General features: G+C 47.2%; 1 protein-coding gene across 3 annotated transcripts in view; it reads right to left on the bottom strand.

The window, feature by feature from the left end:
• Positions 1 to 1,620: 1,620 nt before the first annotated feature.
• The window catches only part of NFATC1 (nuclear factor of activated T cells 1), a 116,617-nt gene continuing 93,208 nt past the window's right edge, over positions 1,621 to 25,029 (bottom strand). For all 3 annotated transcript variants that reach the window (XM_012558599.2, XM_023741217.1, XM_023741218.1), the window contains one exon: positions 1,621 to 3,562. In XM_012558599.2, the coding sequence (XP_012414053.2) occupies positions 3,513 to 3,562 (50 nt within the window). In that variant the 3' untranslated portion in view covers positions 1,621 to 3,512. The remainder of the gene's footprint in view (positions 3,563 to 25,029) is intronic.

Genomic DNA, 25,029 nt, shown 5'->3' with positions numbered 1-25,029 from the left:
CGTCTCCGGGTCTGGCGTGATTCTGGCCATGGAGCGTAACCTGAGCTGAGGCGGGTGAGCGTCAAGTAGGTGCCCCGAAGCTCCACCGTTCAGCTTCGGCTAAGCTGGCATCTTTCTCAGCCTCCCAGACAATGTAGTCTGCTCTCTGGTCAGATCATGAGGGCAAAACACACCACTAACTTGGGTAGCTTCTCTCCTCACAGCAATTCTCTTGCTAGAAATATGCTCATAGGTATGTTTTCCTCAGTACTCAAAATCAACTGAAAAGGCACTAAACGAAGTCAATAGCGTTATTCACAGGAACCCGACTTCCTAGGCAGGGACATCTGTCATTTTATAAATTTCTATTTTTATTTCTGGAATATATATGTCTAGTATTTGGGTTGGGAAAAAAACCCAAAAACCTGATTTAGAAAACCCAAAAGCCTCCCTTTGAAGCTTATAGCTTCCAGTACTTTCTTCAATAACACAAAGCAGTTCCCAAGCCTTGCCCCCACTACTACTGGCAATGGGAGAAGCGGGGAGGCATGAGCTCCCCGGTGCACTCTGGGGTCTAACCTTCCGAGGCTGTTAGGTCCCTGATTTGGGACACAAGCACTAGATGAAACTTACAGCTTAACAGACATTTGAATACATTCGAATAGCCTGAGTCATAGGAAAGAGGGAGACCATGGATATGTTACTACCACCCATCTTCCCCACCACTGCCACCAAGCTCCATCTGTGCGTTTTCCTTATTCCCCTTCTCATGGGACCTTTGATGTTGTTGTTGAGCTCACTTCAGATGTTGTCGTACGTAAAAACACAGTAGGGCGATGCCTACTGATTGCTTTCAGGTGATGTTTCCCTAGTGCTTTAGCTCAAACTGTAAACCTCTCAGCAAAAGAAACTGGGATTCTGGTATTTTATAAAGTTCTAAAAGCAAAGTAATATTTCTGAGAGACTATCAATAATGATAATTACTGGAGAGATTCCAGGCGTCATACTTCACTTATGAATGACTAGATAATATTTTCGTTCTGTTATACACAGGGTCGCTATGAGTCGCAACCAGCTGGATGGCACCTAACAACTACAGATAATATTTTCCCACCAAAGCTTGAAGTAGGAGATTTGAGTGGGGGACACAGGGTTGGGGGGTAGCTTAAAGAAACCAGTAGAAATAGGTGACAGAGCACACGGTCAGGTTAAGCACAAGCATTATCTTGCTAAAATGATTGTTCAATTGCATGTGAGTCTGTGTGTGGCCAGAGCCTCACCCAGGTTATTTCTCCGAGCAAAAATATTTGGCAAAAGCAAAAGTTCCTTCTCCGTGTGTGTAGGAGGGGCATTTCTGAAGTCCTGGGTTTGGAGCTTCTGAGAACTGTATCATCTACCCACTTACTCCTATGGCAGAATTTCTTCTCAATGTGTAAGGAAGAATGAGAGCAGGTCCACTGGCAAGATGCACCTCCATGTTTAAACGACCACAGTGCACAGCTTTCCCAGCACAAGGTGCTTCTCACAGACAACCACAGCAAATACAGTCAACAACAGGGCTAAGAACAAAGCAGATATGTCCATGGAATGAACCACTCTCAGACGGAGGCTGTCCAGCAAAAAATACTGCTTTATTGGCTGTATTTTCTAACTACAAAGATAGCTGACGCAAATATCAAATGTTTCCTTTTCATAGGACAGTCTACTAGAAATATTTCATGCAACTCCTAGGATGCTAAATACAGGGTGGGGGAATGGGTAGAACAGGCGGGAGGAACAGTCTGCCCGGTGGGGCAGTGAGCTATGTACAGTTAGCCATATATCTTCAGCTCCTCACAGTTATGTGCAAAAGTTACAAATATGGCTTTCAGGGTTTTGTTTCTTTCTGTGAGTTAAAAAAAAGAAAAAATAAGACATAGTCATACAGAAGAACATTTTAAAAATAATTCTTTCTGTGGGAAAGCTCTTTCTCGGTCATAACATTGCGTTTAATGACTTAGTAACTTACGCCACCACCCGAGGGTGTAGTTCAGGCATATTCCATAAGGGGGCATGAATTCCTAAGGCACAATTATTAGGTTAAACATGTTTTAATTAAACCATGCTTTTTGGTTATATGAAACAATAGGTCACTGCTAGTAATAATGTGTAATTAGCTGTTAATTGTACAAAATGCAACAGCAAAGACTACACTACTCTATCTCTTGACATAAACTAACTCGAAAACATACTATACATTGCTGCATATTTAAACATTGTTTTTGGTAATACTTTTCTTAGATGAAGCAGAGTTATAAGGCTTCTGTGAAGTAATAATCTTATAATCGAACAAATATATTACACTCCTTTTATAATGATATTTACAGTCCCTTGCCAATTTTGCCATTTGGTAACACACGTGTGTTTCGAATGCATCTGGCCTGGCTCTCTAAAGTGCTCGTATAACTGCATGAGGCGAGAACATGGAGACCTGTCAGAGGTATGGTGGACCCAGTGGGAGTAGCTGAAAAGTCAGGCTTGGAATCCTAGATGCATTTTCCAAAGTGGATGCTGGTTATTGCTAACTGTGAAGCCCTTCTGGGCAAAGACTGAAGATCACCACCCCTATTTATTATTTATATATAAATACATGCCTACATATGTATATACATGCAATCGCAAGATCTATCCTGCAACAGATAGATTTCTTTTTTTGTCCAATAACCTACCTTGTGCTAGTCAACTTACTTGTGCTATGTTTGAAGCCAGATTAAAAACAAAAATCCTAGCATGCTACTATCAACAATCCTGTGATTTTAGTAACACAGTGGGGAGAAGTATATTATGAGAGATTTGAGATGACAAATGGGAAGAGTTCTAAAATGCACTGAATAAGGCAACAACACTGTACACATCAGCCCAGGAGAAGGTGAGAAAAAGGAGAAAACTCATATTAGGTTTTTCTCACCACCCTTAGCTAGCCAGTATTCTTGTACTTTATACAAAGGAGAAAGCATCATAATGAAATGTTTTCATAGCTTTTGCTCCTACAAATACTCTCATGGTAGCAAATTCAATGACCAATTTGATGTCCTGATGCTATGACCTGGTTCAATAAGGCACTTCCAGTATTGAGATCCGGTGCCCCAAGGGCAAAGCTCGGGATCAAACCACCATATTGGACCATGCCCACGAGTGACCCCACAAAGGGGCCATTGCACAGCACGTCCCCTGTAGTCAGCCCACCCCACCTCCTTTTCTTTTTCTTGAGATGACATTTTTTCCAGAAGATGGGTTGGTCTTCCTTCCTTTCCTCCTTCCTTCCTACCTTCCTTCCTTTCTTCCTTCACTCATTCATTCATTCCTTCTTGGTAGAGAGCTACTGCTTTTTACATAGAATATAATTCTTCAGCTCCCAGCATTCAGGAGGTTGGGAGTTCTGAGTGGTACCAGGTACTGTGTTCCATTTACTTAGGCAAAAATCTTTGTATGCTGAAGCTGAACTGGCATCCGTTGACACTGCACAGCTTCTGAATGAGACCCAACGTTGCAAACTAAGAGTGGATGTTAGTACTGGAGAGGTCATTTCGTATTATTTCATTTACTGCAAGAAAACAAAAATAGAAGAATTGTTAGGGAAAAGCTACTGTGCAGTAAAAATGTGTAAACATTAAAGAGTTCTGTACACATTCCATAAGGGATGCTCCACCCGTGGAAACCTGTGTCCCAAAAGGAACCGGCATCTCAACTGCTGCCACACATGCTCCTTCGGAATCCTGAGTCGGGCATCTGTCTGCCCAGGACTAGCCACCCAATTAAAGAAGCCACTGTCCTCCAAGCCACCGCCTCAGTGCATGATCACAGGCACAAACTGATCTTTTTGGCCGCAGTGTGTCTCCTCCAGGACAGGAGCTAACATGCCGTCTATGTTTTCTAAGTTTACATGCCCACCCACAAGGACAGAACCCCTCACCGGAGCCTGTGCTCTGGGATTGCTTTTCTAAAGAGAAGAGCCCCACTTCCTTGGCCATGTCACCGCACTGGCAGTGACCAGAGAGCAGCAGGAGGGGGAAGGCCAGAGAGAGGAGCCCATCCCCAGCAGCCGGCCCCCGGCCCTTCCTTCATTCTTCATCTCCCCACAGGCTGTCGGCAGTTTCCCACACTCGGACGAGTCCACTATCAGCTTGTGATTTTTGGCAGATGCACAGGAAGTGACGGAACCTGGAGAGGGCCACCGATGGTGACCTGCACAGCGTCCCTCCCTCTGCCCTCCCACAGCCTGCAGCACCTGATGGCTCTCAGATAGGCAATGTCACCAGGAAGGCTGCCACCACGCCGCATTTTCCTATAGAACTGGGAGGTGGGCGCTCAAGCTCACGTCACGGAACCACTGGTGCCCAGCCGGGGCTGGACGCTGAGCAGATAAGCCTGTGTGTCTCTGCAGAGGCCCCGGCCTGTCTCGGGCTGCTTCCTGGAGTAATTAGCTGGTGGACGTTTCATCACCCACCCCACTCCCTTCCCCAGCCCCTCCCAGCTCCCCCTGACCATTTTTAAGAATAACAATAACAACACGTGGTGGGGAATCAGGAATTGTGTCATGGGAACTGATAACAGACGAGTTAGGAGCCCTGACTGTGAACAAACACCCCACCTCGGCTCTTCCCCTGGAGTGGGTGGCGTGGGCCAGGGCAGGCTTGCCCAGCCTCCCTACTGGACATCTAAATGAAGGCCTCTTGAAAGTGCATCTCACTAACTTAGCACCTGGTTCCTTTCCACTCGGCTAATTCCACCCCCACAGGGCCAGAAGCACCTGGGGAATGGTGGGCTCCAGGCTGTATCCCTCAGAGGAACTGGACTGACGTGGGCGCTCCCAGCAACAGGGGACCCACATACCAGCAGCCTATGTGACTGCGCAGTCCTCGATGATGGCACTGGCCCTAGATATGGAAAACACTGGGAGGAATTCATGCCCAACCTCCTCAGGGTAACTCTTTAAATCCATGGATGAAGATGTCACCAGGCCAAAGTGCCCACAGGTGGTACTCAGTGACGTTTGCACAAACCCACCCCTGGTGCACATCACCGCTCCTTACCACAGGTGTTTCCAGGACACTCAGCTTACGACTCTATGACGGCCACCATGGGGCCCTGAGCTCAGCAGCCAGTGTGCCTGGCAGAGGAGAAAGAAGGAGGCTCTAGAGAAAGGCTGCCTAGAGAAAGGTACCTTAGAGAAAGGAGCCCTGGAGAAAGGTGGCCCTCTAGATAAAGAAATCCTAGAGAAAGGAACCCTAGAGAAAGATGCCCTAGAGAAAGGCAGCACTCTAGAGAAAGGAGTTCTAGAGAAAAGCGTCCTAGAGAAAGGCAGCCTTGAGAAAGTGCTCTACAGAAAGGAGCCTCAGAGAAAGGAGTTCTAGAGAAAGGCGCCCTAGAGAAAGGAAATCTAGAGAAAGGCACTGTATGAAAGGCACCCTACAGAAAGGCGCTCTAGAGAAAGGAGCTCTAGAGAAAGGCGGCCCTGGAGAAAGGCGCTCTAGAGAAAGGAGCTCTAGACAAAGGAGTTCTAGAGAAAGTCACCCTAGAGAAAGGAAACCTAGAGAAAGGCGGTCTATGAAAGGCGCCCTACAGAAAGGCGCTCTAGAGAAAGGAGCCCTAGAGAAATGAGGCCTGGAGAAAGGAGCCCTAGCAAAAGGCGCTCTAGAGAAAGGAGGCCCTGAAGAAAGGCGCTCTACAGAAAGGAGTTCTAGAGAAAGTCACCCTAGAGAAAGGCAGCTCTTCTTTTCCCGCACAGGACACTTGAAAGCCACACCATCTTTCTCTCATTCTCTCTGTTCCTTGCTACTGTCACACTGCAGCGAGACAAGAATGCACTAAACACTAGAGGTGCAGGACTTGATTATCTACCCTTCTCTTCCCACTTCACTTGTTTAGACTCTTGTTAAGAGGCACATGTCCAATTCCTATTTTACAGAACACTGCCACATCAAAACACTTTCTGAGGTAAAGCAAAATCCCACATCTTGAGTCCCAATAGGGTATTTTCTAAGTAAGGAAAAGTCTTTCCGGCAATTAGGACTTCTCTGACCCAAGTCAAGAGGGTCTAACATACTGAAGGAAGAGGCACAGATCATTTGTGAAAAGACTGCTCCTTTGGCGATGATGTGAAAGTGACCAGTTACAATTACAACAGCTTACGCTGTAGAGCACACTGTTGTTTGGGTAGCACTTTACAGTTTGCACACCGCTTTCCTGGTCGCCCTCTCATGTTATCTGAGAACCGCTCCTTTGCATGGGCACAGCAGGGGTCAGGGTCACTGTGGAGCTGACACACATCCTAGTTGCTGGTTTCTGGGCTGATGCCCCCCAGGAAGCAAGAGCTCCCATGGACCCAGCAGCTGTGGGGGCACTGAAGGCTGGGGACACGCAGCCACTGAGGCCCTAGAGCAGGCAAGGCTGCATGCGTCTGGGGTCATTTAAAATGCTACACCAGTCAGAGGACAGTGCGGTGGGATTTTGTGGCTCCTTTCAATTGTGCTACTTAAGGAATTCTGTGTCTATTTCCATCTGATTTTTAAGGACAACTGAACATGGGGTCAGGGTTTGACCCCAGTGAGGCGAGCAGTGGGGATGGAAGGAGGTGGGGACAATGAAGATGGGGAGTCAGGAGGGGGCAGCAGGGCCACAGGTGAGCGACTTGGACCTTCAAGTTGCTCAGTGGCACACACACAGCAGGAAAAAATAACATCTGTGTGAAAAGATAAAAGGGGAAGGAACCTCAACGTGGGCTTCCCCTTGCAGCCCACTGGTGCACCTGAGCCTCAGGGGGAGCCCGGGTGGGTGGGACAGGAAATCGCTCACTGTGTCGATGTGTCCAGGACCCCACACCAGAGTCATGTGTCCCGTCGCATGGCTCCTCTGTGCCCAAGCTGACTCGACTCCTTGTCTGGGTTTCCACCAAGGACCTTGGGGAGCTGGAGGGGCCGAGGGGCAGAGCTCACACCTATCAGTTCTGACTGGAGGGGCTGCAGGGCAGAGCTCACAACCATCAGGTCTTACTAGAGGGGCCACGGGGAGCAGAGCTCATGGAGGGACCAATGACATCCCACATAACTGTCTCCAAAACTGATGACGTCCCATATAACTGTGTCCACACCGATGTAATCCCACATTCCCGTCTACGCAGCTGAAGATGGTATAACGCTTGAGACCTTACTCTTCCTTAGATACACTTTGTGCTGTTCTCTGTGAGAAAAGCTAAGCGCTCACACCTCATGGATGGAGTAAGAAAGAACATGTAGCTGAAGGGCTGAGCTATGGCTGCCATTCACTGTCGGCCGGGTCGAGAACGACATGTGTGAACCTCCGCCCATCTCTTCTCGGCCACGACTGCCCACTTCCCTTCCATTAGGCGATGGGTGAGTCCCACCAGCACCCAGCTTCACTGGGCCTCTCTCCTGCTCCTCTGGGGGTGGCCCTGCTCCGTGCGGTTGTACCCAGGTCGCCCACGCTCCCGCCACGTCCTCTCTCACTGACACTTCCCATCTTCTGATTCAGCTTTTCCACTGACACAGGTTTTTTCTTTGCAGAATATTTTGAACTGCAGGTAACCTGTGACACTCTCCTTGTCAGAGACCCAGAGAGGAACCGTCCTCTGTCTCTGCTTCACATCAGATGTCCCTGCGGCAGGATGTGGTAAGCTGTTAGACCACAATTTAATTTAATAAGAAAGGTTTTTTCCCTTATATTTAATTTTTCTCTAAAATCCTCCTAAGGTGGAAACTATTGTTTTTTTTCTAAACTTCTGTGTGGCGGTTTGAATCCCTGCTTTAATTGGGGGTGTGCACACAGGATGTGTGTGTATGTGTGTATGTGTATATACATACGTATGCATGTACTCCCACCCAGACACACACATCCATAAACCCCTCTGGAATTGAATGAAATAGGAAATTCGTATGTTTTTAAAACATAAAAACTGCAAAAGAGAAAGTACAAGCACGGCTGTGTACTGGTCTTACGTTACTCATAAATACCAACTATATTTTTGCTAATGTGACATGAACGTTTTTTCTCTATCCACAAATGAATGGTGCAGACCCATTAGAGAGTGAAAGATCCTTTTTAGAGTAAAATATTTGTACTTTCATATAACCAGTTTCTTCTTTCTAAAGCACCATTTTGAAAAAAAGTTGACATTAAACTCTCGTGAAACAGACAGAGTTCACCTCTGAGGTTTCACTCATGGGTTTTTGTATGACTGTATTGAGAACCCACCACTTGCCTGTCAGTTTGTCGTACTGTGGTAGCTTGTGTGTTGGTGTGATGCTGGAAGCTCTGCCACCAGTATTTCAAATACCAACAGGGTCACCCATCGTGGGCAGGTTTCAGCGGAGCTTCCAGACTAAGACAGATTAGGAAGAAAGGCCTAGTGATCTACTTCTAAAGAAGCTGGCCAGAGAAAACCTTATGAACAGCGGCAGAACACTGTCTGATATTGTGCCAGAAGATGAGTCCCTCAGGTTGGACAATGAGCTCAAACATAGCAACGATTGTAAGGATGCTGCAGGACCGGGCAGTGTTTTGTTCTGTTGTACATGGGGTCGCTACGAGTTGGAACCCAATTCAAGGACACCTAACAACAGCAAAGGCTGAGAACACAACACAAACCAAATAGCAATTGTGAGAATTTGAATATGGCTTAATACGTTTGTCCCACTCACTGCCTCACTTTCAAGTAAAGTTTTCCTACATTTCTGAATTCTTGGTTTCTGAAAGCAAAAGAGGATCTCAAATCAAATTTCCAGGAATGAGTTAACTACTTACTTGCCTAACATTCATTTACCTTTTAAAGCTTTCAAAGCAGCTCCACATATTATCTACTCTGAGGCACATGTTATCGTGGTAGATCCTGGCAGCCACCCTATGAGGTGGCAAATTCAGGACTACAAGTGCCAATTTCATAAATGGTGAGACCAGGAAGGCCCGGAACTGTGCCGCAATAAAGCTGACCCTTGTACTTTGGCTTAGCTGGTGCCCCCTGACCTCTCCATCTGGATGCACCAGCTGTCGTATGTCTGTTTAGACACAGTCTCCATAGACTCCCTGTAGTTCCGGAGTCCCTGAGTGGTGCAAACAGTTACTGTGCTCAGCTGTTAATGGAAAGGTTGGACGTTCAAGTCCTCCCAGAGGCACCTTGGAAGAAAGGCCTGGCAATCTACTTCCAAAAGATCAGCCACTGAAAACCCTATGGAGCACAGTTTTCTACTCTGCACATGTGGGGTTGCCATGAGTCAGGATTGACTCAGTGGTACCTGGTTTTCCTCGTGGTTCCACCTGCACATCTCTGGGTTAGAAGTGGCTTTTTCCTTCCTTGCTAGGGAAGTCCCGAGAGCTTGGGGGCTTGGCTGGTTCTGGCCCTGCCGGCCCAGTGAAGGAGTGCGGCATGTGGAGACAAATCAGAACTGCTCCACCAGGCCCACTGGGCATCTGGGCTTGTAGCCCCTCTTCCAAACTGCATTGTTACCCTGCTCCCTCCCCCTATCCTCACCTGTCAGTGACTCAGGCTGGGAGCTGGGAGTCTCTGAGGTAAGAGAAGGTGAAGGGATTGTGGGTGCTATTACTTTCCTTTTCTGTGGCATGCTTCTCTTAAAACAAAACAAACAAAGATACCCACCAGTACTCCCCCCCATCTCCCCACATACACACAAACTGAAACATGGTAGTCTCCTGTTTCAGCTAAAAAATGTTTTTTTTTTTTCAAGTATGTCTCCTGTATAAGCTTTAAAGTACTTTTATGTGTTTTAAAACTCTTCAAATGGGGGGCGGGGAGGGGGCGGGGAGAACAAGGCAAGCAACCGAAGAAACCACAAAAAGGTTTGTATGAGCATTTCTTTTCCATCGCTTCATCGGGACAAACACCACAACAGCATCTCCTTTGCTCCAAAATAAAGAGCAAAGTAATCTCAGTGCTCTCCACTGACATCACTACAGATAACAGCACCGAAGAGATCTGCTGACACTCGACATCAGAAACTTCATTCAAAAATCCCGGCAGAATGGCCAGGCTATTCCAACCGTTTTACGTGAAAAAGTCCGGCAGAGGCTTCTAGAGATGCTTCCGGCCTGAAAGGGGCCTCGGGATTTCTTACTACACCCTTTCGCCACAGCTTTGATTCTGTTGTTGAAATCTGACATCACCGTGGCCTCTATCTGCCATCACATGTCTCCCTGTCACGGTGTCTGAGTCTTGCTCCGTTGTGACTTCTCTGCAGCTGGGTGGCCTCATTGCTGTCCTGACAAGTTTTGTCCCGTCACTTATCTGATCAGTGTCAGGACCCTGTCGTGGTCTCCCTCTCCCCCCCGTAAGTGAGCGTGTGTGTTTGACTTGGATAACAGGGATCATCACTTTGAACTGCAACAGGAAAGTGTCACTACAGAAAGAGAGCCATGAGCCAAGAGGTCCAGTGTGTTCACCCCCAGACCCCAGTAAGTGAGCCGTGTGAGCTCTGTAATCAGAGTTAACGTGTGGGTACACCCTGGGAAAAGCAAGCCCTAACAAATGGAAGAAACCGTATGAGAAGACACCCAGCTGTTCTTTGTTTTAAATAATGCCCTGGCCTCTTACTTTTCGGGAGAGCTTCGTTGATGGGTGGAGCCCTGGTGGTGCAGTGGTTAACAGCCTGGCCACTAACCAAAAGGTCGGCAGTCTGAATCCATCAGCCACTCCTTGGAAACCCTATGGGGCAGTTCTACTCTGTCCTATAGGGGCGCCATGAGTCGGAATCGACTCGAGGGCAATGGCTTTTGGTTGTCGATGGGTAATGAAACAACTTCTCAGGTGACCACTACACACAGAGGCTCTGTGCGTCCACTCCTCCAGACCTAGATTCTCCCTGCTTTTATGCCACATTGTCCAAACCGTCACTCAGAGGCTTGTGGATGACCTACGCACAACCTGACCTCAGAAAACCCACACATGAGGATCAAGTCCTAATTAAGGAGGACCCCAGCTTTGCTCCATCTGCCTCCAAACCAAGGCATGTGTGGGTGAGTGGCCTCACCTGGCCTGGTCTTAGTTTCCTTATCTGAAAATGAGGGGGCTGGACTAAGGTCCCCTTCTGCTGTATGAATCGGGGAATTCTTTGGTCATTTCAAATGGAGAAGTAAATCCACCTGAACTACAGTTCTGACTGGGGACAATGAGCTGCCAGCCTTCCATCTGGTTGCAGCCTTAGCTACTTTTTTGTGTGACTATTATGTGCCAGATGCTATGGAGTACATGAACCTACCAAGTCCTCGCAGCTCTCCCGGGAGCTGGGCATTATTCTTACTTTGAAGACCGGACCGGAGGGGCCTGTCCCACAGAGCTGCTGAACAGCAGGGCCCAGAGTGAGACTTGGCCACGAGCTGTGGTTGGAGGGGTTGGCGCTGCCACGGTTCCTTTAGCCGGAAGGTCACACACAGCACAGGGAGACTGGCGCTGCTCCGGCCTCCTTGCAAATGGCCGAATGTATTACTGAACAGCTCCATCCGCCCAGGAAACTCAGGCACCCAAATCGCCGTTTTCATAGGAGAAAGACACACGTGTGCGCCTCATGTGTGCGCGTTTCAGTTCACTGGGTTGTTGGGAGAGAAGAGCTACGAGGCACATGAGTGAAAGTTGTACCAGTCTGAAGTGAATGCAAAGTATGAGCTCAACCACAGGGGCACGTGTTCATACACAGACAGAATGGCAACAGGGTGGGGGGACTTAAAACCCTTCTTTAGGCTCTTTCCAGATTTCTTACAATGCACATGCATCACTCAATGTCAGAACAAACGGTTGGCTCAGGGAGCTGAGCCATGGTCTTGCCCAGTGGCTGTGCTGGGCGCCACATGCTCGTTCCTCCCCCTGGAGCGAGTGGGGGCCACCCTGTAAGGCAGGAGCGAGGGGAGGCCTGCTCTCACTAAGCATCTGCCCAGTGCCCGTGGGGTGGAGGAACTGGGCAGGCGGGCGCAGGGTTTCTGCCAGGTACCAGATGCTCACTGATCCTGGTTTCTTAGGAGCTGGATTCAGGCTAAAGAACACAAAATGCAGCTCAGCAATGCTAACCCAGCCATACTGTTGAATCCTTGCAGTAAAAAAAACAACAACAATAATTAAAGCTGACAAGGACCATACTTTGGAAATAATACTGTTGTGTCAATTTTTGAAAACGTATTTGTTGGTATTTGTGTCTATTAGCTTAATTACATAGAATATATTTGAGAGCATTTTCCTCTTTTTTTGATATTTATGTTAGTCCAAATATGGAAACCAACTGTATTACGGATTTTTAAAAATGAACAATGTTTATCTACTAGTCCTTGGCAAACTAGCAACCATGGCCCAGGGACAACCAGTTGCCGTTGGGTCAACCCCGACTCTTGGCAACCCCATGTGTGTCAGGGGAGCATGGTGCTCCATAGGTTTTTTAATGGCTGATTTTTTGGAAGCAGATCGTCAAGCCTTTCTTCTGAGGCACCTCTGGGCAGACTCAAACCTCCAACCTTTCAGTGAGCAGCCAGGCGCATTAACTACACCACCAAGGGCCTCCTCTCATCAAGAAATGGAATCTATTCCCTCCCCTATAGTGTGACTTTTTTCATTCCTGGTTCTTTGACACACTGCAATATGACTCTTTTATTAAAGGAACTATTTTTTTTTAAAGTTCATCGTCCTTTAAACAAAAACAACATGGAAACAAGAAGGTCGTCACCACTCCACCGCAGGGGTCCCAACAGGATCCGTGTGTGTTAGCATCACAGCTTCCTACAGCTGTGCCCAGTGCTGCCCTCTGCCCCTCCGAAACACGTGACCAAACGAAATGCCCACATAAAAGCACATACAGCACAAAAGCACAGTTTTGCTTGTTTACTCCATTTTCCTCCGAGGGACAGAAAAACTCACATTCTTCACAGTGGACAAGTCATCAAAACCATCTTCATGTTTAAGGGAGAGCCAAAATAACTTTGTGAAGAGCAAAACGACACAGGAAGGAAAACAAATGCTTTCCCATCCCGACAACTTGAAGATGATTATAAAAAGCATTTGCTTGGTCTTTCCGAGAAAATACACCTTTAGCTAAAGTTAGTACTGTAACCTGAGAGGAAAATAATTTAGGTAGACACAAGTAAAACCAGAACTACCTCAGGCCAGATCCTCTTCTTAAATAGCTGACTTCTAAGAAGTATCCGACTGATGTTTGTGGCACTGGACTTTTGGAATCTCTAATGATTCTGAGGAGCCCTGGTGGTGCAGTGGTTAAGAGCTTGGCTGCTAACCAAAAGGTCAGCAGTTTGAATCCACCGGCTGCTCCCTGGAAACCTATGGGGCAGTTGTACTCTGCCCTATAGGGTCGCTATGAGTCAGAATCAGCTTGACTGCAACAGGTTTGGTTTTTTTTGGTTTAATGATTCTGGGAACCTGGAAGCCTTTGGTGGTGGCTGGAAATCCTAATGAACATACAGATTTTCACAGCTGTGCTTTTCATGTGAGGGGGTGTGATAGATGTGTTTACTGCTTTAGGGCTGAAAAAGTGACTGAACAGACAGCTCTCCACTTCTCCATCTGATGTATCCATCTAGCTTAATTTGGCTCTTGTTTAAGGTTTTGTAGTAAATGTGACGTAAGTACATTAAAAATACCATGATGAAAGACGTGACTAGAAATCAGAAAATAGGAAGCGGAAAAGTGGCTTTTGCTCCACTCCACAAGAGGATTTGGTCTGATACAGAGAGATGGTTAGCAGCGGCACCAGGAGCATCAGCCTGCCTCTCATGTGGGTTTTCTATTTCTTAAGCAGCAGCAACCTCTCTGAGGTCTACTGTAGATTGTCCTCTGTTACTAGTCGGTGTTTTGATGTTAAAACAAGCTCCTTGCACCTAGTAGGGCTGCATGCCCATGAGGGTCCTGTTCAGTTCCTGGGACTGACCCCCTCCCCAACAAGGTGCCACGGCTGTGAAACTTCCCACGAATGAGTTCCAATCACACTAATTCTGAAAATGCAGAGTTGCAACATCACTAACACCCTTTTCACTTCTCTGTGAAGCAGTGGAAAATAACGCAGCTCCTCAAGTTTCATTAAAAAGTGAGTTCCTGTGTTACCTCGGGTGTCCAGGACCTATTTAAGCCTTCACTTATTTTTATCTTTTTAATCACAATAACCCGCTGCCATGGGGCTTGCTATTTCTGGAAAGAGAGGACGGGACAGTGGAGTCGCTGAGTGACAACAAGTGGCCGTTTTAATAAAACATGACCCTCCCACCTGAAGGCACGTTGGCACCGACGGAAATGGTTGTTAACGTGACTGTCAGCCATTAAAACAGAATAATTTTCCTACCTTAAGTGCTGCTTCCTTATTTAGCCCAAATACTCCAAATAAACTCCAAATAAGCAAACACCCCATGTGGAAACTCCAGTGGGGACGACCTGGGAGGGGCCAGTGGGGGGCTTCCTCTGGCCTCCTCCCTCCCAGCTGATGTGCTGGGCTAGCCTGTGCTCATCGGTTAGTATGTGACTGTCAACTTGCTGAGTTCCATTCAGTCATTATTCACGGGGACCATTACACCATCAGCAAGCATCTTTCCAGTCTTGTCTTTGTGCCACTAGAAAATATATTCCCCCAAATCATGAGAGTCCTACTCAAACAGAATGAACTGAATTGTGGGAAAATGTATATATACATCATACATTTATCTATCTCTCTCTATGTAATTTTTTTTCTCTGGCTGTGGTAGTATAAGGTCAGGGATTTTCAAAGTAAAAATGCATTAACAGTGTATCTTCCTTCTTTAGGGTAACTGAGGAAATGGTCAAGATAAATGCTGCTGTTGGAAGTCTGAATTAGTGAGTGGGTCAAAATCTGTTTTAGCTTCTGCCTTCCAGATGGCACAGAACAATTCAGGCTGTACCCACATTTTATTCTTGTTGGTTTCTCTTCTTTTTTAAAAAAACAGCTTTACTGAAGGTAAGAAATCAAAAGTCCACCTGGGGTCCACACAGGCCTGTCAGCAGCTCCTCCAGGTGTGCCCACCCACCCACAGGTGCACCAGGTTCCAGGAGCTGGGCTGGGTGAGGAGACTGACATTCCTGAGGCCCTTCATCCCTGAGGCCCTTCATCCCCCACCCCCCCACCCACTGTGACATGGAACCAAAGCTTCTCATAGTTAAATGCAAACCTGAACTGAATCCTTGTCTCACCAAGAATTCTGACTGGCTTTGCGAGGTGTGATCATCCGAGGGCTGTTCAGAAAAAGGTGCATCTAACATGTAGGGATGAGATGGAGCAAGCTCTGGGGCTTGGCTTAAACATCTCGGCGACACCACTAGTAAGTGGGTGGGTGGAGTCAGTGTGGAGATATCAAGACAAGCGGTGAATTTCGTGAGGGGCTTGTGGCACCCATTTTCTATCCACTTGTGCACATCTGGAATTCCCATAACCAAAACCAGACAAGGATGCTGGAGCCTACGGGGGAGGGAGGCAGAGTCTCCTCACTGGGCCAGGTCCTCGGAACCGGACCGGTGGCCTACCTGACTCTACTTGAGGAACCAACCCTGGACCATGGGCAGGCTTGAGGCCACGTGTCCCAGCATCCCACGGCTATCCTCTGTGCCTGCGCACACACACTCCGTAACTGGCCCAACGTCGCCCTCTAAAGCCCCTCCAAATCTCCCTGCTCCTCAGCATGGCTCAGGGATTGCCTGAGGTGAAGTGCATGGAATGTGAATTATGACTCCATAAAGCTGTTCTAAAAAAAGGAGAGATACTGACAACACGAAAATCTGGGTGCAGCCTTAATTACTCGATGCCATTAGGAAGGCAGAAGCTAGAACAGAAGTGTGCTTTCCAGAACACATTCCCACCAGCCATGCCCAAGGTGACAGGTGATAAAGTTAAAAAGAGGGCCAAAAACCCCATTGGTTCCCACAAACGTAAAGAGGTGCTCTGTTGGGGGGCCCTGTGAATGAGGTCATGAATCGCCAGAGCCAGTCAGGGGAAGATTACAGTAGGCAAGGTACACGCAGGCTTACTTGTACTTACTTACTAATTTGTAGCGCACGATTTCACGTGGGTTTCTGATGTGGTGAAAACCAGATGAAATTGTGCACTACAGACTAGTAAGTAAGTACAAGTAAGCCGGTGCATACCTTGCTTATTCGGTAATCCGTCCCTCTGGCCCAAAGGGAAGCACAGGCTATACTGGTGCCCACATTTGTTTCTTTGTTCATCAGAAAACACACAGCCAGCCTGCCAAAGGAGGAGTGTTTTCTAGGATGCATTTGGGAATGCTACTTTAGAAAGATACTTTCCTCCAGCTTCCTTATGGGAACTGTGAGATCTCACATCACTTTTGGAAAAAGGCATTACCCCTGCCCCTGGGATGAACGGCACTGCGTACTGCTAGGCAGAGCACCCGCCCTCAACCTGCTGAGATGATGCCCCGCTGCGCCCTGCACCTCTCCTGGTTTCCGCCCACCCTCAGGCCATGTGGCTGGTTCTCTTGGTTCACCTCCCCTCCCGCCCCCCCGCCATGTGGCTGGTTCCCTCCGTGCATCCTCCACCACGTGGCTGGTTCATTCCGTCCCCCCACCCTCCTGCAGGGTCTCCAGTGATGTTCTCCTTCCAGCTCTGACACTTGGATGCCCTTCCTGAGGGTCCACTCTTCCCAGGTCCCCCCTCCACGCCACTGTGGGTTCCCCAAGGTTCTCCCCATCTGCCCTCCACACACCATCCTGAGTAGCCTCTCTGGTTGGTTACCAGCTGTTGATTCTAAACCCAGAGTCCAATCAGACTCTCTCACTGAGCTCCAGCACCATACAGCCCCCTACCCTCCTGGCTCCCTGATGCCATTGTCCAGGCCCCTCACCTCTGATAACATACTCTGCACCGGCTGATTCCCTCACAGGTCCTGACAGGGTCCCTCAATGGTCCAGCCCACCTTCTCCCCAGCCCCTACCACATCTCGAGCCCCGATGGTCCACAGCTTGGCTAGGTTATGGCAGGATCCCCAACCGGTCTCCCTGCTGCTGCTCTGAGTATCTGCTAACACGCACTCCCCATGCTGCAGCCAGAGTGATATTCCTGAGACAGAGTGGGTGTGCACATGAGGTCCTTGGGTGATCCCAAAGACCCTCCCTGAGAAGCCCCTACACCTCTCTCTGTTCTCGCCTGCCCTTCTGCCCACCCACACTAACTGAACGCAGGGCACACAGCGCTGGGTCCCTCCCCTGGGAACTGCACTCTGTGCTCCTGGCCACTTCACTGAGGCCAGGGACCCATCCCTTTGGCCAATGGCATGGGCACCTGGGCTATCACCACTCCCTACATGATCCCTCAATGGTCCTGTCGGCCCCACTCCCTCTACTAGACTGCAGGCTCCATGAGAGTAGACCTCTACTTGATTCACCACAGTCTATGAGCCTGTTCCTTCATTCTGTAAAGAGCTGAGCAGAAAATAACAGAGGGCAGGAAGGAAATTGTGTCCAGCAGCCAAGCTGGTAAGTCCCTCCTGAAAATCCCTAACGTGGAAACAATGGCACAAGGAGTCAAGAAAATGCAGGCACACGGGTAGGTTCCACAGTCTTTAGGACACATTGACTTTGGGGTGGAAAAAAAAAAAACATTGCATTTTTGTATTGATTATCCAATTATTAATCTTTACAGAAACTATTCTAGCATTGCACATAATGAGCAATCCATCACAGTATATGAGGTGCCATGGACGCTGCTTCAGTGCAGAGGGGCTATTAGGCTTTCTGTAATTGAGCATTACAGAGCAGTCGTTAGCTCTAATCGAATCAGCAGGCCCTGCACGCTGTGCCCTCATCGACTCTGAGCCGCAGTGGCGTGCCCGGAGTTGTCTGAGTAAGGGCCTGGCTGGAGGACCCAGCATCTCAAGGACCATTCTCAGCCCTATGGGAGAGGCTGCTTCCAACAGCTCGGAAGGAAGGCAGAAGAGACTGTGCATTTTCTTCGTGATCATGGGCCAGGGACCGCTGTGCAGATAGGGAACAGACTCTCATAGACCGCTTCCTGGAGGAAGTCCTTATGTCAATCACTGCTCCAAATTTGACAAACTTGGACACTAGGCCTGTGAATTATCACATCCTTAAAACCTCACACTTTATTAACTACATTCCCATGTGAAACACAGAGTACATGTTGAGATATAGAAGTAGACAGCCTTTAGGACTTACCTCCAATCTCTCTGGAAAGTCCTTCCTAACGGGACCTTGACTGCCTCTCAAATCCCAAACAATGAGGGCTGCTGCCATTCATTTGGCAACTGATCAGCATACCTTATTATAAATTATAAATTATAGCACCACTTTCATTTCCATCCTGAATGCTATTTAAAATTTGATTAACTTCTCATTGTTGAAATTATTCTCCCCCACCACACTCTAATTTTTTGAGGGCTCAGATATAATCCTCTTATATGTCTTAGTAGCCCTACAATGCCTAGAACAAAACAAGTAATCTATAACACTGGTTGGTTTTATGTCTTCTTTTGAAAGTTAAATTAATCCCTTCCAGGAGTTTCAACAAGATTTGGAGACTAAGCAAGATTTAACAAACCTAATCACTCTATTGCTAACTTAAAGGTTGGAGGTTCGAACCTACTGAGTAGTACCATGGAAGAAAAGGCCTAGCAATCTGCTTCGGTTAAGATTACAGTCGAGAAAACCCCATGGAGCAATTTACCCTTTAAATGAGTCATGGGTCATCATGAGTTGGAATCAACTTGACAGCAGTCACCACCACCAACAAACCTAATCTAAAGGCTTCCAAAAATTGATTCTGGCTATGGTGAAATCACTATCAAAGTAACTTGCATAGTGTCTTGTGTTTGTTGAATTTCTTCCTTCCAATGGGGCTATGAACAATCTGTTTGGAAAATTTAGCATTAATTCTTTTTCTGTTTATGTAAGTTTGGTTTCTGAACAAGCTTTAAAATATATTGTCAGAAAAAGGATGGGCTATGTAGGGATTAAGCTAGTTAGAGATATTTATTTACAATCAATGGTAATTTAGACTGAAGAATCAATGAAATGCTAGGGTTTCATCATGAGGGGTTGACTTTTAAACTGCAACAATGTTTAGCTTTGTGTGGGACCTTATGCCGAGCTTGGCCTGGGCACCCACAAACCTGTGGCCACTGCCCTAATGACAGTGAGGAAGTTAATACTTGGATAGAGTGAACGAGTTTCCAAGAACAGTTCAGAAGTAGGGTCAAAATTCAATGCCTTCACTTCTAAACCTCTTCTACACGTTGTTATTAGCAGCTGTCAATAGGCCCCAACTCATGACAACCTCATCCATGCACAGCAGAACGAAATGCTACCCCATCCTGCACCATCCCCGTGATTGGTTGCAGATCAGATCATTGTGATCCACAGAGTTTTTATTGGCTGATTTTCAGAAGTAGATCTCCAGGCCTTTCTTCCTAGTCCATCTTAGTCTGTGAGCTCCGCTGAAACCTGTTCTGTATGATAGCAACACACACGCCTCCACTGACAGATGGGTGGTAGCTGTGCATGACGTACATTGGCCAGGAATCAAATCTGGAGAGAATTCTACCACTGAACCACCACTGCCCTCCATCTTCTCCACAGTCATAAGGTATTTGTATCTGATTCTCCAAAATCTGAACTAGGTTCCATGGATGGGACCACAAGTAGACATTTTATCAAAACACCTGAATTTAGCAAACACTGGTCAAATGAAGGATCACTGAAATAACCAAAGTGCCCAAATTGCTTTAAAACCCCACATCTGCAAAGATGCTCCCAGTGGGCAGGGGAGAGGGAATGTTCATGAATGCCCGATGCTTTTCCAGGCAGGCAGTGGAGTGTAAATTCTGAGTCCGGAGTCAGGTCATGGTCAAACCCTCTCCTCCTCAACGTCTCCCATTTGGTGAGTGTCTGGATGCTGTCTGCTGAGCTGCTGCACACAGTGGCACCACAGCCGCAGGGCCCAGCACTCTACCTGCCAAGCTGGAGGCTTCTTGGAGGACCTCACCCAGGCTGCAGAGGGACCAGATGAGGTCTGCTGTCACCTCAGCTGGGCAGGACCAAAGCGGAGTGACCAGCCTGGTCTCAGCCAACTGGCCACCTCCAGATGGCAAATGTTTAGGCATCAGCCATGGAGGCAGCAGGAGAGCTTGGCCACTTGGTGTAAATGGTGGGCATCAGCATGTCTATAAATGAGAGATCATGACCTAGGTGCCAGCTTAGCTTTGAGAGCAGAGGAAACAGGAAGTCAACATGAACAGGAAATGGACGGCGTAGGGAGAGGAGCACTTTACCAGAACATTCTAACCGCCCACAAGGGAGCCTTCAAAACTCACCTCCCAGTACACACACCCTCTGGAGAGACGCTTGTTAAATTAATAAATTATCTGGTTTCCATCTGCACGTTTCTCTGCAGTGCTTTAACGCTACATCATCATGACAGGAAACCATATCAAGGATGGAAAGCCAGAGAGAACCAGTGGAAACCACCGTTTCCATCTCAGCGCGTGAAAGAGAATTCTAAAGAGAATATCCACATTACAGTTAACGGTGAGAGATAAGGTGGAAACGAGAGTGAGAGGAAGGGGGAGAGAGAAGGAGAGAAAGAGAGGAAAAGAGAGAGGGGGACAGAGGGCAGGAACAGAGAGAAGGACAAAGGGAAAGAAGGAGAGGGACAGAGAGAAGGAGAAAAATGGGGAGAGAGCAAAGGAGGGAAAGGGAGAGTGAGAGAAGAGAGGGAGGGAGGGAAAGTGAGAGAGAAAACTAGCTTAAATAAATACTACATACATTTCCCAGCATTTGGACATATTTTTGAAGGATAGTGAGACTTGTGCTTTTGGTTTTTCTTTTCACACAGTGTAAACACCTAATTAACAGTCAGACTTTGACAAATATTTTTGAGCTCTTTTCTTAAATTAAAGCACATTAAAAATGCATACACACCCCCACACACACTCAAATGCTGTCACGTCCCTGTTGTTGCTGCGCGTCCTAGTGGACGCTCCCAGTCAGGCCGAGCAAACACTGGCCAGTGACAGGGGACCCGCTTCCTCCTCAGACCTGCCAGACCTGCACCTCATTCCATCCTCCAGCCACCTTCTTTCTCTCCAGCCATCTGCCAAGAGGAAATAACTCTGCTGTATTGGGAGTCTGGGAATCCTAGAAAACAATCTTAAATCCACAAAAATAATTAAAGTTCACTTTTACTGAGCTGTTCAGTTCCATTCTGATTTTTATTACAATGTCAACAAGAGTTTAATTTGTTTTAAAGTTTAGGTTCTCAAATCTGAGTGATATACGGTAGTTTACAACTTGCTGGCAACAGCTACCATGGAGAAAAAATTGAAAGTGCACATACAGGCGGTTCTGAGCACAGTTGTGCAGGTGGGAGCTAGGCCAGGAGCAGCCGACCTGGCTCCCCACCCCTCGAGTACAGGGGCCACGGCCTCACAGCTGACATGGCCCCCCACTCATGTGCACAGGGGCCACTCCGTCATGGCAGACATGGCCCCCAACAAATCACATCTGGAGACATAATTAAGAAGAAATGTCTTAAAGTGCGATTTGTCTTGCTAAAACACACATGCTGGCTTTGCCACACCTGTGTCTGGGGAGGCCTTCTTCCTTCTTTTCTAGTGTGTTCAGGGCAAAAGCACCCTGAAACTGACTCCAGGGAGAATATCCCAGAGGGGTGTGGAAGAAGAGCATGTCCCTGCCCAGGTTTCTATTTGTTGGCTTACAGGGATTTTTCACTATCAGTGAGGAGAGGGTGCGGACGCTCTGGATGGTTGGAAGAAACGAGCTTTGGAAATGCTGCCAGTTTCTTTGCCCAGAGCAAATGGAGCTGTAGCCCATTCTGAAAATCCTCCGATGCGGGACCGCCAGCTCTGCAAGTCGGAGGTGTCCTCCAGCAGCATCCTTTGCTGGACGTTTCTGAGCCCTGTGGAATCACTCAGAGGCACAGACAAAGCTGTAGACGAGGTACTTTGTGCGGAGTGGGCGGGGAGGGTGGGCTGTCCAGAGACTCTGGAGTTCACCTCTTCTGCCAGCTGCAGGGACCTTCCTGAGAGCCAGGTGCTGGTGGGGCAGTGGCTGTACCTCGGACGGTGTGCAGCCAGATGCTCCCCTTTTATCAGTCCCAACCTGCCACTGATCAGAGCCCTGCATAAATCACAGCCGTTTCTAGACCTTTCTGGGGGCTGAGGCTCTACTGTTTTCCAGGCCTGCTTCCTGCTCTATCTAGCACACCAGCAGCTGGAGGGCCTGATAGAGCCGGGCAGGCCTCCATGCTAGGCAGAGCAGGGGATGACGGCACCACCAGGGCATTCGATTCCGGCTGCTCTGATAGGGTCTTGCGCTGTCCGCCATTTGGAACAAAAGAAACCCAGAGTGTAGTTACGGGCGGGACAGCTCTTGGTGCCCGGGATAACAGGGTGACTGCTCTGTCCTATTGTGCCAAGTATCAGGCTCTGATTAGCTTGGCCCCGGGCATGATAGGGTGAGTATGCTTTCTCTGTCCTTTTCTTTGTGTAAGTGTTCACATTACAATCTGTAAGGAAGGAAGAACCCTGTTTCAAACTTAAAAGTGGACAGGGGAAGAGGATTCTCAATATTCCCTATGCCCGGCTACATGATGGAGGACAGCACCGTCCGAGGTGGGAGGCACAGCACCACTGATCTGCCGAAGCCATCTCGGCCATGGTGACGTGGGCGGAGACGTTCATATCAGTGTCTGTTGTTAAAGATAAGCCTTAATTTAGCTCAACGGCAAGTGACAGGGAAGTACGTATTTTCATTCCCGCAGAGAAATTCTGCCATCAGCATTGCATGAATGTTATAGAAAAATGGAATTAGGATGCAAAAAGAAATCTATACGCCAATATTCCTTGCAGCACTTTTCACAATCGTCAAAAGGTAGCAATGAACCAAACGTCCATCAGTGGATGAATGGATGAACACAATGTGGTCTATCCACACAAGGGAATACTACTCAGCCATAAAGAGAAATGAAGCCCTGATGCATGGGTGAACCTTGAAAACATCACGCTGAGTGAAAGAAGGCAGTCGAAAAAGGACAAATACTGCATGATCTCACTTATATGAGATAAGCAAATATATAGAAAACAAAGATTATTAGGTTACTAGGGGTGGGAGGGGGGAAAGGAGGAGCTTTTGCTTATGGGGCATCAAGTTTATGTTAATGGTGGTGGAACAGTTCAGAAAAGGATAGTGATTACGGTTGCACAATATGACTAATGTAATCAACGTCACTGAAGTTTACAGGTAGAAATCGTTGAATTGGCAAATGTTTTGGTGTGTATATTTTTACCACAATAAAAACAATGGAAGTAGTATCTTCTCCTGACACTCTCTAGAAGAAGTCCGAGCACTATATGTGTACAACACACACAGGTGATGCTGTCCATGACACATGAGTCTTGAGCTTTCAGAGCATTGTTCCTCCTTTGGCATCAAATATTTCAACAGGCTAATTAGTACAGAATTTCACTTAATCTAGCACCTTCTGTAAGAGAAGCTAACTATCACCTCATTTCCTTAATGTGCAGAGTGACACAGTCAGAGATTTATCCTCAGGAACATCTCACTGGGGCACAGTGTTGACACAGAAATGACTGGAATGGATGGAGGCAGCTGGACACACCCAATACTGAGTCACCCCCAACCCCAGGCAGGTTTGGCTTCCTGCTTTGTTGGGTGAAATCTACTAAAGACCAGCCTAGGAAGGCACCATTCCTTGGGAAGCCCAGGAAAAGATCCCGATGGTAATATTTTCGTGGTGGCAGAAGCTTTGCTGGGGAGCACCAAGGACTCCAGGTCAGTGTGGCTTAAATCCAGCTGCTTATAGAAAATCTACCACTAAGTGGGCACACAGCAGGCCCATCTCCTACCAAATGCTATTGTATCCCACGCTGTGGCTGAGAGCAAAGCATGAGGAGGAAATATTTATGCTGTATGTATAAATATGCAGTGAACTTCTCCTTACAATACTTTTTTTTTTTAAATTAAGGAATTAAAAAAGCTCACTTTAAGAAAAAGTAAAAAAAACACCATGTCTATACACACCTACAAAGGTTGTCAGTTACCTGTCAACTGAATGGCACTTAAAATGATAGGAGAGCATCAAAGCTAGACTTTTTGAAGGAAGGTGCCCTTCAGCTCCAGGACAATTTCAACTTTTGTACACTGAGACCAAGCCCTGTGTTGCTGTCTTCTTCCAGCCCCTCCCCTTTTTTATATAATTTTGAGGTATATTTTACATACCCTGTAATTCACCCGTTTTAATAATTCTATAGTAAATTTACCAAGTTGTGCAACCATCACCATAATTTGGTTTTAGAACATTTCCATCCCCCAGTAAGATTCTTTATGCTCATTTACTGTTAACCGCTGTCCGCCTCCAATCCCACACTAGGCAACCACTAATCTACATTCTGCCTCTAGAGATGTGCCTTTTGTGGGCATTTCATATAAACGGAATCATACAGTATGTGGTCTTTTGTGTCTGGCTTTTTGTCATCACGTTTTTGAGGTTCATCCATGTCCCGGCATGAGTCAGTACTTCACTCCTTGTTTACGGCTACATAATTTTCCATTAAATGGCCACACCACACTTTTTCTACCTATCCACAAGTTGCTGGATGTTTACAGTGTTTCAAATGCTTGGTGAGTCAGAATAATGTTGCCAAGAACATTCATGTGCAAGTGTTTGTGTGGATGTTATGAGTCATCTGGTAAATTTGTATTTCATTTTTAAGAAATTGCCAAAGTGGCTACACCATTTTGCATTCCCACCAGTAATGTGTGAGGGTTCCAGGTTCTCCACATCCGTGCCAAAATTTTTGTCTGTCTTATTTATTACAGCCATTTTAGTGGATGTGAAATGGTATCTCATTGTGGTTTTGATTTTCACTCCATAATGACATCAGGAAAGACCAACTGCTAAAAAAGGACATCATGATTAGTAAAGAATACCCAAAACCCAAACTCAATTGCTATCGAGTCGATCCCAACTCATAGTG

Source organism: Trichechus manatus, unplaced genomic scaffold (assembly GCF_000243295.1).
Source record: "Trichechus manatus latirostris isolate Lorelei unplaced genomic scaffold, TriManLat1.0 scaffold00176, whole genome shotgun sequence".
Lineage (NCBI taxonomy): Eukaryota > Metazoa > Chordata > Mammalia > Sirenia > Trichechidae > Trichechus > Trichechus manatus.
This window is presented reverse-complemented; position numbering and strand designations above follow the sequence as displayed.